The sequence below is a fragment of the Myxocyprinus asiaticus genome, chromosome 13 (assembly GCF_019703515.2).
Source record: "Myxocyprinus asiaticus isolate MX2 ecotype Aquarium Trade chromosome 13, UBuf_Myxa_2, whole genome shotgun sequence".
Lineage (NCBI taxonomy): Eukaryota > Metazoa > Chordata > Actinopteri > Cypriniformes > Catostomidae > Myxocyprinus > Myxocyprinus asiaticus.
In genome coordinates, this window is record NC_059356.1 from 10755065 (window position 1) to 10767233 (window position 12169).

The window sequence follows — 12169 nt, forward strand, 5'->3', positions numbered from 1 at the left end:
GGGTGGTTGCTAAGTCATTGATAGTGTGTTCTGGGTGGTTGCACATTGCTTACTGGCCCTTCCTGTTCTCTGAAACAGGTTAGTATCTGCATCAAATTTTTCAAAGATGTGTTTTTCTGTGAGTGAGTCAATGCCATTTTAAGACAGACTAAGATAAACAAAGGTGTTCATATTAGATATGGGTTGGGCACACATCTGAGTGGAAGCCTTGCCTACTTTTATTTCCTTAGTGCTTCTTATAACTTGACAGGGAACCTCTTTTTTTTTTTTTTTTTTTAAGAAAAATACTTCCTTGAAGGTCATAGTTATACTGACGTGCACATTGGCAGAACCACTGTTATGTAAATATGTCTGTATTTTGCTATCCCTGCATCACTGATGGTGAAGTGGACTTTGAGTAAAGAAAATATGTTAGGCAAAATGTTAGCCTCAGTCACCATTCACTTTCATTGTATGTATATATATATATAAAGATGCAATGAAAGTGAATGGTGACTGAATGAGGCTGTCATTCAATTAAACCTCCTTTCGTTTCATACGGAGTTGGTGCATCATGATATTAGATGGTTATATATATCTATTAACTTAATTAAATTAGTTAACTTTTAACACTGTATTTACATGGTATTTCAAGGAAATTCAAAAGCATGGTACTACCACGTTAAAGAAACAGCATTAAAAACATGTCATTACTGATACATAAAAAAACAAGCAAGCAAGCAAGCAAACAAACAAACAAACACACACACACAAAACTGAATGACTTTTACCATGGTATATGTTAATAAAAACATACACGGTACAGCCATATTACATAACAAAAAACAAAAACATATATTAGTACATTTAAAAAACATGTTATTACTATTATATATGTAAAAATGGTATTCCAAGTAAAAAATTAAAATAATTAAGACACATATTACCATAGTGTAAAAATAAATAAATAAAAAATACATGTAAAAACCAAAAACAAACCAAAAAATGGTAATACCATGATAGGTTTTGCTATTTTTTTGTAAGTGTTAACTTATGATCTGTTTTATAAATTTGTATAGGCATTATAGCCGTATTGTAAAAATGTGTGTTAATGTAATTCATGAAAATTAGTACAAAATTAGAGATAAAAAGATCAGCTTCAAAATTCCTTTGTTCTCTGTTTTAAAACTCAAATTCAGTTGTTTTATTTGACCCAACATTCAATTTTTATCTCTGAATATTGCCTTAATATAAAATCATTTTGGAAACACTACAATAAGGTTCTATTGGTTAACATTTGTTAACACATTAGGTATCATGAACTAACAATGAACAATATCTTTTTTTACAGCATTTATTATCTTTGTCAAAAATCAAAAATGCCTTTGTTCATTGTTAGTTCATGTTAGTTGATAGTGTTAACTAATGCTAAAATATACAGTAAATCTTTTTTTTTTTTTGGTATATGTTGCAACTAACATAAACCAAGATGAATAATTGCTGTAAAAGTATTGTTCATTGTTAGTTCATGTTAACAAATGGAACCTTATTGTAAAGTGTTACCAATCTTTTTTATTGGTGACATAATAACGGACTTTCCAGCCTCTGCAATTCCAGTCAGTGGAGCTCGCAGGTTCAGTTCCCGCCTCTAAATGCAGATATATATATATTAATGTGAGCACAGCGGTGCAGAAATCAGTTATCTGTGGGAGAGCTGCAGTGAACATAATACACTTACTGCAATAAAACCTGCTCACTATGGTCGAACAAAGATTTCCCGTCAATATTCAGCTTGTTGGAGTAATGCACAAAGAGGCAGCCAAAGTAAGACACGTCTTTTTTTTTTTTTTTTTTTTTTTTTTTTTATAGATTTCCACTTTGCACTCTTACTTTTAAGTAGCAGATTACATTCATTTAACATTGTTTTAAATGGGGTGCTTGATAATGTGTTGGAATTATGTAAAAATGTATTCAAATATTACATGTTATTATGATTAATTATGATAAGTGATTATTAGTATAATCAATTGATTAATTAATAATGAATCTATAGTAAACAGCTCTACTCTGTAAAATTGTTTTGTCAGGTTACCTAAAAATGTGCCTCATGTGGTCCAAACCTGACAATAAATTACGTTTCCATCCAAGGATTTTTTGCGAAAATAAAGCTGATGGAAACTCAAATTATCGCTATACAAATTAAAAATGTCGACATAATATTTTTCCAGTTAACGCTACTTCAAATGTTTCAAAAAACTGGTTTGGAAACACTTTTTGTTGAGAAAATTGGAATCAACGCAAAAATGTAGTGTACACATGACAGAATTTACCCCAATCGTTAGCCTGTGTTAATCATGACAACAAGGAATACATCCTTGAAAGCCAATTTATTGTATGTGATTATGCCGTTAAGATCAATCCATAAAGATCCGATCACTGCAAACATGACACTTCCAGGAGTGCCAACACAAATATCTCGTATCATGCACCGGTCATCGACGAGTGCACGGAGAACAAATGAATGGCCACTCTTTGCGATTAATTTAATCATGGTAGACATCCATTTATTTATTAAAGTTGCTTTTCCACACCATTCAAAATAATAGACAGAAGTCATGGAATTAGCCCACAGTACAAAAAACATAATTTCTGTGCACAAAGATGTTTTAAATTAAAAATAAATACACAATACTAGGAGAAAAACATCAGTGTGCTTTTTTGGAACACTAATGTATAGCTCAATTCTATAAAATTATTGTTTAGCTTACTTTTGAAAAAATGCCAGCAAATTTCCCTGTATTAAATTAAATAAATGACCAAATGAAATGTTTTTTATTTTTAGACCTATATATGCCTTTTCTTTACTCAAACTTAAATTAGCCGTACCCTGTTTTGCAGATGAATAAAGTCGGCTGAATAACATTTTCTACACTTCAAGGCTATAAACTATCAGAACTAGTTGCCCAATGTGGAGTTCACTTTCAGAAAACGAGCTTTTGAACCTTTTAAAACTTTTAAATATTTTAAATCTCGCATTTGTGGAGCTTCTTCAGAAAATGTAAATTGCATTATGACATTAAATTAATTTTAGATGACAATCAAGTTCAGTTGGTCGTTAAATGTTGTGGGACAAATATGTAGGACATAATGCAGTTGTGATGGCAATGCTTTAGATTAGATGATTGTTCAAAATAGCCTACTGAATATCAAGAATGTATCATCTGTAAACCCTGATATTACACCGCATCAGTTTTTCTTTAATAGTTGTGCACACAGCAGACAAATATCGATGGATGGTCCTTATACTAAGACTGAAAGTTTCCCCCACTACTTGGTGCAGGTTGCCAGCTTGAACAGTGCCATGACTATTCGCTTTCGGGTCGGGACCGGTTGCAACCTACGATAGGTGCAACATTAGGACCAATATTACAGTCTTATCAGAAGGGCAACTGCTCCCTTTTGATTGCAATTCCTCCTCTTATGATTGCTTTTATTTGTGAAGTTAAAATGACAGTAAGCTGTCTAATTTCAATGAATTGTCTCAATACTCCTCCCCATTTTACCAAAACTTAGGGACATCTGGCTGGCGAATTACCGAAAACACACATTTCTGTATGGAAACGGTTTAAGGGCAGATTTCTTTTGCGATAAACCAAAACTTATGCAACAAAGTGTTTTTTTAGGCATGACGTCATCACGCACACCATTTGTATCGATAAAAGGCCGTTTGAATGGAAACGGCAAATTCCCCAAAATTTGTTTTACGCATTTTCACTTTGTCGATAACAAAATAGCGTGAAAAGTGGATGGAAACTACTGTGAGGTTCCACCAAACAATTATAAGGGTTAGATCAGGTAGAAATACTAGCTTCTTATTTTCAGTATAATATTTTATATCATATTTTATAATTTTCAAATAATATTTCCCCCCAGTTGTACATGACCACTGTTCTCTGGTCGGATCAAAATGAGATCACCGTGTACAGGTCCCTGGAAGACTTCAAAACCCTGCATGTGAGTCACTTTCTGTTTCCTTTTCACATATGAATGCAGTTTTTTTATTTTTTTATTTAAGCATTGTTCACGTTAGTTGAATACAATTAAATGTTCATTTTATCACTGCAGAGACAACTCAAGAAGAAATTCCCTCTTTCAAACCACATTAGAATGTCAGGAAGGATTGTTCCCAAGTTTAAAGGTAAATATTCTGCAGTTGCTCCTAAAAACTGTATGCAAATTAAAGTTCAGCGCTTACCATTAAGTTTGAATTTGTTTTGATTTTACATAAAACTAAAACATATTTATTTGCAGCTACAAGAGTGAGAAGAAACATGCAGAAGTGGAGCCCCAGTAAATCAGTGCTCAGACTGAAGGCTCTGGAGGAATACTGCAATGAGCTGCTGCAGAGTGGTCCTCGAATCTCCCAGAGCTCAGAACTCATCCAGTTCCTGCTACCCAAACCCCAGGAGCTCAATGCTGACTTTGCAAAAAACAGGTACACCACAAAGCAAAAAAATTATTAAAATATCATTTTCAACTATCATTCAGTTTCTCAGCTCAGGGTTGATTTAAACCAGTAGTACTCAGTTGGTGCATTGAGACCCAAAAATGTAGGTTGCAGATAGCAGGGGAAAACAGTGCTTCCTGCAAATAATAATTTGCAACTAACCTTATAAATGTTAGCATAGCAAAATAAAGCACTAATTTAAATAATGCCAATTTTTTTGGCTGTTTGTTAAAAGAAAGAAATTGAAGATATGCATCCTGTTTTGTGCACCAGTATCGTGACCATGCCTTCGGAGACTTCTCTGGGCAGCAGTGGAGTTGGAACTTCTGACAACGGTGTTACTCAACCTTTTGTTTCTGAAACATACTGCTGTGTCGCTACTTATGAGACCAAAGACACCAAGAATCGCCCCTTCAAGGTTGAAATGGATGAGATCGTGGATGTGCTCTTTAAGGACAAAGGAGGTATGAGAGAATGAAAATAATAGCACAAACTTCAAAACTTGGTCTTCTATGAATTGCCTGAATATCAGCATTTATTGGCTCTCTTAGAAACATGGAGTCTCAATAAGTTCTCTCCATTGTTTGTTGAAGTCGTTATTCATGACTTTGTCTTGTCAGGGTGGTGGCTAGTGGAGAATGAAGCCAGACGTATTGCCTGGTTTCCTGCTCCATATCTAAAGAGAGCTGAGCTGGATGATGACAGCACTGATGTGATGGATAGTGGAAGTAAGGACCAGTTTATGTAATCTCGCCTTAGAGCAGTATTTTCTGGAAATAATGGCAGTTTGACTGCACTGTGAATTGAGTCAACCTCCCTTTGGAAACCACCAGTTTATATGGTGTAGCTCTGTGCTATCTCAATTGATCAGAATATTTCATTTCTTGTTTCCTGCTTTTTTTAAAGATAAAAGTAGAGTATAATAATTCTCTGTTTAATTATTGTTCTTATTAACATAGTCATTGCAGTTGTTTAAGAGTATACAGTACATGTATAATTTGACCCTTGATCCCTTCTTGGTACATTATTCAAGTTCAACTCCCAACAATTAATCTTGATTTTGAGCCCCCAATAAAGAGTTTCACTATTAAATGGATGTTCACACCAGTGTATGATTTCCAAATTTTCGATACGGGACATTTGAGCATTTTGAGCGTTTCAGTGTGTGATATTTTGCCATCCGCTAAAATACAGGACCAAACAGAACGTCTTCATTTTGGCCAAAAAACATGACATCCCAGCTAATACAGGACAGTTGGCAAACCTAGTTGGGAAACCCTGGACCAGTGTTTCCTAGAGAATTTTGTTGTTGCAGCGGGGGAGCCCGATAAGTTCATAAGACTGTTTCAGACCAATAACTTGTGAGTTTATAAGTCGTTTTGACTGATTGATTAAAAGAACCAGCTCATAAGTGTCATTTATTCATGAAACAAATGAGTTCCGGTGTCTTTATTGCTGCAAATCATTGTGCGTGTATACATGCACGATCTTACACCGATTATGCTTAATGATCGACGAGTAAAGTCATGTAAACACTTTAAATGGTTTTTTTATCAGGGTAACTGATCGCCACAGATTTTTGCCCATTACCCCAATTTCACTCTGCATGTTGACACCTTTACCAGCTTTCTTATTAGCTTATCCAATATGCGCAAGTGTTGAGCACATGCCTGTTAACGTTTTGATGTCAAAAGCAGAGAATAACCAGATGATTTCGAATCTCATGTAAATGTGGTTTTCTTGCAATGACAGATTTTTTGAAAACGATTTTTGATAGCTGTAAACAAGCTGTGAATGCTCCTTTAAGCCTAAACTTATATTAAGAAAAGCTTCACTGACACTGTTGTTCAGAAGCTGATCCCTATTTAAAAAATTTCAGGTGTTCTCTACATTGCTGCCAAAAGTTACAAAGCCATGAATAGTGATGAGATATCCATCGAGATTGGGTCTGTGGTGGAGGTGCTACAGAAGTCTGACAATGGCTGGTGGATAATCAGGTAAATCTCCATATCATGTGCTACTGAAAACCGAGTTATAAAAACACAGACAGCTAAAGCATACGGCAGTATATTATTAGGCATGCAGAAGAGGCTGCAAGAACTTGGCACTCGCCTTACATCCTCATATTTGTAGACAAGTTTTGGCAGTTTTTGCAGACAGTGTATCGTCTTACTTGTTTACCTCTAATGAATGACACCGAACAGACATTTTACATAAGCACTGTGTTCCATTTTAATCATCATGGACTGACATCTCAATGCCTTTGTCCATCCCTCAGATACAATCAAAAAGCTGGCTACGTACCATCTATGTACCTGCAACCAAACAACAACCCATGGGTTCGCATAACGGCCGCTCAGAGGGAGATCCTTAGCTCCACTCTTGACATGGCGCAGCTTTGGGTTCCTGGAAACAACTTCAGGCAGTTCTCCAATAGTGAACTCAGCAAATCCCAGGGCAACTTGATCGGCCTGGGCCCTAGAGATAAGCAGATGTCACGTTCAATGGGAACACTCTTGGATGCTCGTCCAACACACCAGACCCCACCATCCATCCATTTGGAGTTTACCCAAAACGGTCAGCAAAGAAGCTGGAGTGATAGCGTTGAGGATTTTAGCTTCAGTGATGATGGCAGCTCCTCCAGAAGTGATTCGCTTAATTGCTTGGACACAGAGCAGCGTTTTCACCGGAGTAGTACCCCTACACCTAACTCTTCTGGAAGCCTGACCCCTGATAGTGCCACCGAAGGAAAAATTATATCCAGCAGTTCAGACCCCAATCTCAACAAGATGCCCAGCACCCCAAAAGTGCCACCCAGACCTCAAGCTCAGGAAATACTCAAACGCTGCACTACTGTCACTCGCAAAAACTTGCAAAGAACCAGTTAGGTCACCTCAGTGTCACAGAAAATATCTAGACTGATCTGAATTTTGATCTCCTTGGCAAGAAAGCAGATCTATTAGCTATTGCGAAGGGTTTCAGGTTGAATGTTACAGGAGAACGTTCCAGACTTGCAGTCCAGGTCTAGACCAGCATAAAATAACAAAAAATAAAGTGTTACTTATTTTTAAAATGTTAATGTGATTATTTGAAGAATACAAAAAGTTGGGATGCAACAAAAAATTCACTTTTGTTCCACTATCACTTAATGTTAACACTTTAAGCTTTATATGATATTATATTATATAAAGCTACTCTTTGTTACAATTTATGTGTTTCTAGTAAATTCATTTCTAGAGGTATTACTGTCTGGATTTTCTGTAGAAAAATTAATGTTAGACTATACATAGCTTAATAGAAAATTATTATTTTTTAAATTATTTTTCCTACCATCCCATGAAAATGTTTATCTCAGATTTGTGTATTTTTTTCTCCTTTGAAACTTTTTCCACACTGGAAAATATCTATTGTGCCTTATATGCATTGTATACCTTTGAACATACTTAAACTCCTCAGAGTCTACCTTGTTGTACAGCTTCCTCAAGTTCTGTAATGTGTGTGTAAAACATGAATTAAATAAAATGGTTGTCCTAAACACTGTGACACTCTTTTATTTCTATGAATATACTGCTAAAATGATCTCATTTGTAATGGTCAATCAAGTATATACCTAAATTAGTCTAAAACTTCAAAAAGTAAGAACCAGGCATTTGCAGGTACATTTCAGCTAATACTCATATCTATAGTTAAAATGTTCCATGTATCAGTCTGTATTCAAAACTAAACACCTAAACACAGCATTCTCAAACAAAAAAAATTTAAAAAGTTACCAGTCAGCAGCTTTACATAGAATGTAAAACACAGTCCTTGCAAACACCTAGATAAAGTCAAGAGATAAAACGCTCAAATATAAAGTACAGGTGCAGCCTGCAAAAAAGGAATGTGAATTGTTGCACACATTCGGCACCTTACTAGTATTTCAGTACTGCTTGCATGAGACACTGCAAGAATCTCCTAATCTCTTCAATCGTAAAAAACTAAAAAACAAAAATATCGAAAGTGCTGCGTTTGATTTTGGAAATAGCTTGTGGTTAAATTAAAGTAACATTTCACCCAAAAATGAAAATATACTCACCCTCATGCCATCCCAGATGTGTATGACTTTCATCTGCTGAACACAAATAAACATTTTTTGAAGATTATTTCATCTCTGTAGGTCCATACAATGCAAGCTCCAAAAATAATAGGTGTGGGTGAGAAACAGATCAAAATTTAAGTTCTTTTTTACTAGAAATTCTCCTCCCTGCTCAGTCAGAATCAGAATGAGCTTTATTGCCAAGTATGCTTACACATACAGTTGAAGTCAGAAGTTTACATACACCTTAGCCAAATACATTTAAACATCTAAATTCCCTGTCTTAAGTCAGTTAGGATCAATACCTTTATTTTTCCAAGCTGCTTAAAGTCACAGTTAACTTAGTGTATGTAAACGTCTGACCCACTGGAATTGTGATATAGTCAATTAAAAGTGAAACAATCTGTCTGTAAATTGTTGGGAAAATTACTCAAGTCATGCACAAAGTGGATGTCCTAAATGACTTGCCAAACTATAGTTTGCTAATATGAAATCTGTGGAGTGGTTAAAAAAAAATTAGTTTTAATGACTTCAACCTAAGTGTATGTAAACTTCAGACTTCAACTGTACAAGGAATTTGTCTTGGTGACAGAAGCTTCCAGTGCACAAACAATACAAAAACAATGCCGATATAATAAAAAAACAGAATAAAAATAAAAAGCTAATAGAAAATATAAGTACAGTTGTGCTCAAAAGTTTGTGTCTGTGTCTGAACAGTTAACACTTTTGAGCACAACTGTATAAATAGAAATACACGATGAGACAAATATATATATATATACAGGTGCATCTCAATAAATTAGAATGTCATGGAAAAGTTCATTTATTTCAATAATTCAACTCAAATTGTGAAACTCGTGTATTAAATAAATTCAATGCACACAGACTGAAGTAGTTTAAGTCTTTGGTTCTTTTAATTGTGATGATTTTGGCTCACATTTAACAAAAACCCACCAATTCACTATCTCAAAAAATTAGAATACATCATAAGATCAATAAAAAAAAACATTTTTAGTGAATTGTTGGCCTTCTGGAAAGTATGTTCATTTACTGAATATGTACTCAATACTTGGTAGGGGCTCCTTTTGCTTTAATTACTGCCTCAATTCGGCGTGGCATGGAGGTGATCAGTTTGTGGCACTGCCGAGGTGGTATGGAAGCCCAGGTTTCTTTGACAGTGGCCTTCAGCTCATCTGCATTTTTTGGTCTCTTGTTTCTCATTTTCCTCTTGACATACCCCATAGATTCTCTGTGGGGTTCAGTTCTGGTGAGTTTGCTGGCCAGTCAAGCACACCAACACCATGGTCATTTAACCAACTTTTGGTGCTTTTGGCAGTGTGGGCAGGTGTCAAATCCTGCTGGAAAATGAAATCAGCATCTTTAAAAAGCTGGTCAGCAGAAGGAAGCATGAAGTGCTCCAAAATTTCTTGGTAAACGGGTGCAGTGACTTTGGTTTTCAAAAAACACAATGGACCAACACCAGCAGATGACATTGCACCCCAAATCATCACAGACTGTGGAAACTTAACACTGGACTTCAAGCAACTTGGGCTATGAGCTTCTCCACCCTTCCTCCAGACTCTAGGACCTTGGTTTCCAAATGAAATACAAAACTTGCTCTCATCTGAAAAGAGGACTTTGGACCACTGGGCAACAGTCCAGTTCTTCTTCTCCTTAGCCCAGGTAAGACGCCTCTGACGTTGTCTGTGGTTCAGGAGTGGCTTAACAAGAGGAATACGACAACTGTAGCCAAATTCCTTGACACGTCTGTGTGTGGTGGCTCTTGATGCCTTGACCCCAGCCTCAGTCCATTCCTTGTGAAGTTCACCCAAATTCTTGAATTGATTTTGCTTGACAATCCTCATAAGGCTGCGGTTCTCTCGGTTGGTTGTGCATCTTTTTCTTCCACACTTTTTCCTTCCACTCAACTTTCTGTTAACATGCTTGGATACAGCACTCTGTGAACAGCCAGCTTCTTTGGCAATGAATGTTTGTGGCTTACCCTCCTTGTGAAGGGTGTCAATGATTGTCTTCTGGACAACTGTCAGATCAGCAGTCTTCCCCATGATTGTGTAGCCTAGTGAACCAAACTGAGAGACCATTTTGAAGGCTCAGGAAACCTTTGCAGATGTTTTGAGTTGATTAGCTGATTGGCATGTCACCATATTCTAATTTTTTGAGATAGTGAATTGGTGGGTTTTTGTTAAATGTGAGCCAAAATCATCACAATTAAAAGAACCAAAGACTTAAACTACTTCAGTCTGTGTGCATTGAATTTATTTAATACACGAGTTTCACAATTTGAGTTGAATTACTGAAATAAATGAACTTTTCCACGACATTCTAATTTATTGAGATGCACCTGTATATACATACAGTATGTACAAATACAAATCTGTTATATGCAGTGCAAGGGAATGTAATGGCAGAAGAGGTAGGATATGTTGGATAAATATAAATAGACTAAGCTGTGTATTGCACATAATTATTGCTCAGTAGGGAAGTTTTAACTGTTCTTGAGATTGATAGGCTGAGGGAAAAAAAAAACTGTTCTTGAGCCTGACGGTTTTGGTGCTCTGTAGCGCTGGCAATAAGGCAACAATTCAAAAAGGAAGCAGGCTGGTGTGAGTGATTTTTCCAGCCCTTTTCCTCACTCTAGAAGTGTACAGTTCTTGAAGAGAGGGCAAGGGGGCAACCAATAATCCGCTCAGCAGTCCGAACTGTCATCTGTAGTCTTCTGATACAGACAGTTATTGAAGTGTAGAGGACAGACTCAATGACTGCTGAGTAGAACTGTATCAGCAGCACCTCTGGCAGGTCGGACTTCCTCAACTGGCGAAGGAAGTACAACCTCTGCTGGCCTTTTCACAATGGAGTCAATATGGGTCTCCCACTTCAGGTCCTGCGAGATGGTAGTGCTCAGGAACCTGAATGACACAACTGCTGCTACAGTGCTGTTCAGAATGGTGAGCGGGGTCAATGTTGGGGTGTTCCTCCTGAAGTCCACAATCATCTCCACTGTTTTGAGCGTGTTCAGCTCCAGGTTGTTTTGACTGCACCAGACAGCCAGCTGTTCAAACTCCCTCATCCTGGATGAGGCTGATGACAGTAGTGTCACCTGCAAACTTCAGGAGCTTGACAGAGGGGTCCTTGTGAGCCCTTGGGCCCTGTGCGTTCCTTGTCTTTTGTTTCCGTAAGACCCAGCATACATCCTCTTCACAGATCTTAAGTACAGGTTGAGTAGCAGGACAATGGTTGCAGGAGGTGTTAATATTTGTGTGAAGGTGTGAGACTGGGCTTTTCAAATCTACAATAAAACACATTCAGGTCATCAGCCAGTTGTTGATTCCCAATAGTGTTGGGGGATGGTGTCTTGTAGTTTATAATGTATTTCAGGCCTCTACACACTGATGCAGGGTCGTTAGCTGAAAACTTGTTTTTCAGCTTCTCGGAGTAGCTTCTTTTAGCCACTCTAATCTCCTTTGTCAGTGTGTTTTTGGCCTGATTATATAATATTTTATCCCAACTTCTGTAAGCATCCTCTTTGGCCTGACAAAGCTGCATGAGTTTAGCTATAAACCATGGTTTGTCATAGTTGAATGTTAAAT

At 36.8% G+C, this 12169-nt stretch overlaps 1 protein-coding gene across 1 annotated transcript; it reads left to right on the plus strand.

Moving 5' to 3' along the window:
• The first annotated feature begins 1686 nt into the window (after positions 1–1686).
• LOC127450713 (NADPH oxidase organizer 1-like) lies at positions 1687–8021 on the plus strand. The gene is made up of 8 exons (XM_051715008.1): positions 1687–1803; positions 3913–3993; positions 4105–4177; positions 4291–4474; positions 4760–4950; positions 5107–5214; positions 6366–6483; positions 6765–8021. The coding sequence occupies exons 1-8, from the start codon at positions 1738–1740 to the stop codon at positions 7372–7374; spliced, it is 1431 nt and encodes a 476-aa protein (XP_051570968.1). The 5' UTR covers positions 1687–1737; the 3' UTR covers positions 7375–8021.
• The last annotated feature ends 4148 nt before the right edge of the window (positions 8022–12169 follow it).

Excerpts from the sequence above, each read along its gene's own strand:
- LOC127450713 (XM_051715008.1), top strand. The coding sequence starts at position 1,738 with ATGGTCGAACAAAGATTTCCCGTCAATATTCAGCTTGTTGGAGTAATG. Across the intron at positions 3,994-4,104 it reads AAGACTTCAAAACCCTGCAT|AGACAACTCAAGAAGAAATT; the intron begins GTGAGTCACTTT and ends TTATCACTGCAG. Across the intron at positions 5,215-6,365 it reads TGATGTGATGGATAGTGGAA|GTGTTCTCTACATTGCTGCC; the intron begins GTAAGGACCAGT and ends AAAAAATTTCAG.